General features: G+C 41.3%; 1 protein-coding gene across 1 annotated transcript; it reads right to left on the reverse strand.

Annotated features, from left to right (window-relative positions):
• Window positions 1–682: 682 nt before the first annotated feature.
• Window positions 683–4,658, reverse strand: LOC120690749. Its single transcript, XM_039973540.1, has 5 exons — window positions 4,415–4,658; window positions 3,164–3,412; window positions 2,304–2,435; window positions 1,810–1,926; window positions 683–1,374 (listed from the first exon to the last, which is right to left on the reverse strand). The coding sequence occupies exons 2-5, from the start codon at window positions 3,410–3,412 to the stop codon at window positions 1,036–1,038; spliced, it is 837 nt and encodes a 278-aa protein (XP_039829474.1). The 5' UTR covers window positions 4,415–4,658; the 3' UTR covers window positions 683–1,035.
• Between the last annotated feature and the right edge of the window lie 1,664 nt (window positions 4,659–6,322).

Raw genomic sequence — 6,322 nt, forward strand, 5'->3', positions numbered from 1 at the left:
GTAAATTTTCGCGACGAATCTAATGACGGTAATTAATCGATGATTTGCTATAGTGATGCTACAGTAACCATCCTCTAATCGCGCGGTCAAAGACTTCATTAGATTCTTCAGGGTCACTAGCGCGGAGGTTCTGGAGTTGGTTTTGTAAACTGACTTTGTTTGACACCGTAATAAGCGGTCAAAATTTTCTATTCATCACCGGCCATCAAAACCAAACGGGGCCTAGGTCAACATCATAGAATATTTGATCATAAATGAGCTTTTGAATGAAAAGAAAGAAAAGAGGAAAAATAATTAATAATAAATACAAAGTAGGACAAGGAAAACGAAATGAAAAATAAAAATTAGAAAAATTAGAATCGAAAAAATAAATATAAAGAAGGAAAAAAATTCTACTCCCTCCATTCACTTTTGATAGCTATATTTCACCTTGACACAATGATCAAAGAAATAACCTTACTTATCATATAATAAATGCAAAACAAATTTTTTGTTGGTCCTCTAATATTTTAACTAAAAACTCCTCATTACTAGTGTTATTTATTACTATTACCCATGCCAGTCATTTATGAACATTTGAGTTTTTGAAATATATCTATCAAAAGTAAACAAAGAGAGTACAACACTAGCTTGAAGTCTCTAAAAGAAAATAGGCAAAAAAAGCAACTAAATGGGCCTGAAGTTGTAATGGGCCCAAAACACCTGCTTCAATCCATGCTAGAGCGCGAAGCAGATTCATAGCCTTTCCGGCGCAGACATGTTCAGTTCTCATGCCCTTTCTATTAAATTACATCTTACTTGCACCAAGTATGGCACATGAAATCCTCTTTATGTATTGGAAGGAGAAGTATGACATATGATGATATGAAATCGTCTTTGTATTGGAAGGGAAAAGACCCGACTGTGGAGTCCCGACCAAACTTGTGCGCAGCTTACAGACTCCACGCGGAACGGTTGAATCTTCCATGTATACATAACATTGGAATAATCAGCGTGTAACGAATCACCCTTGCTTTGGTGACAACTGTAACCCAATTAAGTGTTGAGGTTCTCGAAGAGCTCGGGCAGATGGGCATTTGTGAGCTTGGTCCGTTTCGTGATCTCACGCTGCTTCTTCTTGGGCTTAGGCTTGGGTTTCACCCCATCCATCTGGGCAGCTGCTTGTCGTTTCGCAGTGTTTGTCATGGGCTTGATGCCATTCTTCTGAAGCTCCTTTTCCACATCCACCATGTCACGTGGTAACTCAATTTCTCGGAAGAGCTGTTTCAGATCATCATCAACCTTGATCTTGGCTTTAGGATCATTAGGGTACACAATGTCCTCCTGAGAGTCCATGTTTGACAACAGCCAAACTTCACCTGCTGCCTTCAGAGCCTAGAGTGCAGCAGTAACTCAAGATTACCCATACATACTCAAATATATATATAACAGAATATTTAGCCAGGTCCTTGTAGTTCTAGTATGCTAATGAAGTCATATACAACAGACCAACTACATCAACAAACTGGTTAAGACGGTGCAATACCTACTTGGAAAGGAAATACATAGGCTCGCAGACAAACAATCTCAAGCTGCAGGATACCTTCTGTGGTTATAGAAATTGTAGAGCTAACTTGGACACATTCAACAACAACAACAACATAGCCTTTTTTCCCAAGCAAGTTGGGGTAGGCTATAACTTGGACACATTCTTTTAGCATTTTTTTTGTTATAACTAGTTAGGTACCTTCACATCAGTGTATGCATCAGAACTTGGTTAACACAACACCTTAGCAGCTTAAAGTATCAGACAATGAGAATTAGGATCACCTGAAGATCTTCCATTACAGTTGGGTATGCATCCTTGACTTCCACTACAGCAAGACCCTCTGCGAACCTTCTTATCAAAACAAGTAGTTGATCTTTTCCCTTAAGATCATGCTTGGACTGCACATATGACAACAGTGAATTAACATGCAAGATGTCATAAACCAGAATAGTTAAACTGCAAAAGAAGACGACAAAACTTTGCAGACTGACAGAGGAAACAACAGCTATTGTTATTATCAGGAATCCCTATTGACTTCCCCTTTTCAACAACATTCCCATGTATTTAGTTCATTAAAGGATTGGCCATAAAAGGTTTCGTTTACCACAGCATGATCTGCAACTATCATAGAAGGACCACTATACGATGTCAACTAATGTAAACTGAGTTACGAGGAAGATGACTGAAACAAAGAATGCAAATATGCCACATTATACATGCTAATGTTAGTAATTGGAGTTAATTATTGATAACCAGAAAATATTGATTCCTTTACCTTATATGAGAAACGCCTCCCATCATAGTGTACTTTGGGGTTGTTCCTCAAGCTGTCAAAGACAGCCTTGTTACCATGAATATCAACATAAGTTGCTTCATTTATCTGCTCTGCAGTAAAAGCTTGTCTTTTCTGAAGATGCAGAAGAAACAGTAATATCAATTCATGAACTAGATGCAGCATTGAAATTTACAAATAAAGTTTATGTGATACTTATTGTACTATCCCTTTGTGAAGATGCTTGAACTTCTACAATCATTGCTAAAATGAAGGAAAGTGGACAAGAACAGAGAATCATCAAAGGAAATTTTTTTAGTACCTAATTCTACTCAGTGAAATGGCGACAATTGATATGCAGCATGCAAGCAAATGTAAGGTATTGCTCCACACATGATAACTCAGAATAGCCAATCCATCACTTTTTCCCCATAAACCAGATATCAACATAGTGTATGACCCCAGATTTTTCTATTCTGAACATTCTGTTTAGCTTGGGGCAAACACATAATAAGCAGCAGAGTTACCATTCATGGTAAATAACATATTACAGATACATGCTATATGTATAACATACAAAGACTGAGCATGTTACATGCAAGGGAAGACATACATAGAAAGCGAGGCCACAGAGGGAGGGGCCAGTATAAATAATATATCAAATGGTATTAATAAGGCTTCAACAAGCAGAAAACCTCAAATATAATCTCCATTGACAATTAATTCCACATAAACAATTAGAGTGTGATTTCTGAATTAGTTTAAGACTTTGTGAGGCCAGAAAAGAGGGCAAACATTACCTGTTAAAATTACACTAGCACTAAAAGGAAAAATGGAAGAAGGTTGTAGCTTAGAGAGTATACCTTGTAGAGCAGTTCGATGACAAGTTTCATCTGTGCTCCAACAGGGGATTTTCTAATTGAATTAATGTGCTGAAGCCTTTCAGTGTCATTTGAAAATTTAACAGGTTGTGATGGCCTTGCTGGAACAGATGGAGCATTTATCGGTTGGGCCCTGTGCTTTGGCTTCGAGCTCAAAGCAATGCTAGCCAAAGATGATTGGCACCTCTCTTGCTGTTGCTTGAATCTGGAAAGGCTATCCTTGAGATCCATCTAGAAGAAGAACATTCTCGTAAGTGATTGGCACATAAACAAAAAATTGAAGAGAAACAGCTGAACGACTGGGAAAAGAACTGGAGCAGCAGCAAACTATGGGTTTCTGAATAAAGCCAACACTGGTGAAAACTGTATTGTAGACGAGAACAATCAAGTCTGTACTTCCTAAGAGTAAGATGGATAAGTCAGAATCTGAGACAGTATGATCAATCGTGTAAAATATCATAGCTACTGCAGAAACGATTGCCTCAGCAAGTTCAGTGTTGTACAAAGATGACGAAAAGCCCTGGGCATCTGAAATCTTAAATGGCTTGATCGTTAAAATCAAATGTAACGATGTAATCAAACCATGGCAAATATCAAGAACCCACAAATTATGTTTGGTCTTACTTAACAGGGGCGGATAATGCAAACCCCAAAATGGATTCTACGAAGCAACCAGCTAGTTAGAATCAATGGCAAAGTCGTCTTAACCAGGTATCTGCCATCATCAAGATACAAAGGCCCTAGCTAGTTGATCAAAGCGATGAGCCCTCCAATTCACATCTGAAGACGTTAAACTGATCTCCACAAAAGGCCAATCCGTTCTGTCCCACGCAAAATCAAGCCCGCCATAACAGAAATTTAGCATTATCTCGCCATCAAAATCGTGCGAGTGCAAGCCGCCCGCATCACATCAACATCAGAAGGCATGGGCAATGGCTCAATCAGTTACGTGCTCAGACCGGATCGGATCCAAAGGTCACACGGGTAAAAGCGCGAGCTCGTGACCCTACAGCCGCCGCCCCCATCTCCCGATCCGCGGCGAGAGGGCGGGATCAGCGCCGGCGGCCTTCTCAGCGCTAAGGTCCGCGCCGGTGCCGGAGGCGAGGTGAGTCAGCGGGGGCGATCATGCTAGCGCGTGCGCCCGGCAGCCCCAAATCCGAACGGATCAGGCCCGAACACCCCCCCCCCCCCCGAGTCCGACCAAATCGAACACGCAACCGCGATCGAACTCACCGGATCGCAGCCGGCGCCTCGCCCGATTCCCTCCGGGCTCCGGCTAGAGTCCGATCGGGAGGGCTCCTTGCGCGCGCGGCGGAAGCACACGATCGGGGAAAGGGAACCGGACAGCTAGCAGGGCGTAGGATGGTTAGAGAGTTGGGCGGCCTCCGCAGATATATGAGCGCTCGCTGCCGCACCAGGTGGGCGGCGGCTCGCGACGGGGCCGACACTGTTCGGTGGGGCCGTGCGGTAGACGGCTGCGATGCGGTTCCATATAGAAGTATAGAACTGATCACGACTATCCGTAGGATGAATACTTCCCGACCGACCGATCCAATAAGATTGGTCAGTTACCTAGATGTTATTTTTGAATATCTAAATATTTTTTGAATATTAAATATAGATTCGAATATGAGAAAAATAATATTTATAGATATTGGATATCGGGTTGGATAATCTGGATAATCGAGTTGAATACTAAATTTGAATAGTTATAACGTACAAATATATACATTAATGATAAAAATATGATTTAATCTTTAAAAATTTATAACTAATTTATTTTAAATTAAAAAAATTAGCACTACAATTTTTCTAAATCTATTTTTATCTATTGGTACTTTATTGGATTAAAATTGTTATTTAATTTCTAAAAATGTATAATTTATTCATTTCAAATAAGAAAAATATTAATTAGTTGCAAAATTTTTCTAAAAAACGTATAATCTATCTATTGGTACTCTATTGGAATTGGATCTTATCTATTCCTAGTCTAGTTGGAGAACTAAATTCGAACTCTGACAATAATTAGACTTGTTCCATTTTAATAAAACTTAATATAGTATAACAATTCGAATTCTAACAATAATTTGATAGCTCCTACGTATTTATGCATGTAATAATTTATAATGTTCTTATTGTGTAATTGAGTGCTCAAATGCTAATATCACATGTATTGAAGTTGGTTAATCTAGCATGATTTAGTTTGAATCTAGCCTCCTGAAATAGACAGATAGATTCGAGTGTTTGTCAAGTATCATTAATGCAATGTATATTTATTTCTAGAGCAAGTAAGGTTTCCAAAATTTTTGGTTTGGTCCGTCTCGTGCCATTAACAGATGGGCCGTAGTCCATCCCGTATGCGAGTCAGACCAATCCTTCCGGGGTCCCGGGCCTAGTGCAAAATATTAAAATGGCCCCTAATGACCTAGTAAAATTAAACAAGAGTAACACATAGCAATAGTTTTACTGGCTCAATGTTTTGGTGCTGTGCAGGCGCACCGGAGGGCAGAGGTCGGAGGGCCGAGGCCCTGACCCTGAGCATGAGGTGCTGGCTGCGGCAGCCGAAGCACGGCAGCGGCGTCTAGGCTACCATAGCCTATAGGAGTGGCGATAGCCCATGGATGTATCATGAGTTCACGACTCATGTCTGACGACCGGCATCGGTAAGTCGACACCGCGACGATGACCACCAGACATGAGTCCCTCCGTCTCCACGAGGCACGAGTGCCAGTGCACGATAGGAGATGAAGCGGTGTCGGTTCGGTGATTGAGTCGAGCATCGCCGCGACCGCCGAGCGGAAGGCCGGGCATCGTGCAATCGACAATTGAGAATATGGCGTGTGACTTCTGGGTGCAATTTGAGCCTCATTTTGCTATGGATTGGGCTGCAAATTATCGAAATTGAAGCCTCCTATATTACTATACATAAGGTATACTTTATATTTTGGGACCCTTCAAATCTGGGTGCGCTGTGCGGTCGCACAACCCGCACGCCCTCAGGGACGCCTTGCTTCCGTCCACGACATACTTGATCACATAGATCCCTACAAATTAATGCACGACACTGTTGGAGAAAGCCACATTGGTACCAGCACATTAGTGCCGGTCAACAAGGAGCCGGCACTAACGTGCCTGAACAGG

This window comes from Panicum virgatum, chromosome 9N (assembly GCF_016808335.1).
Source record: "Panicum virgatum strain AP13 chromosome 9N, P.virgatum_v5, whole genome shotgun sequence".
NCBI classification, from domain to species: domain Eukaryota; kingdom Viridiplantae; phylum Streptophyta; class Magnoliopsida; order Poales; family Poaceae; genus Panicum; species Panicum virgatum.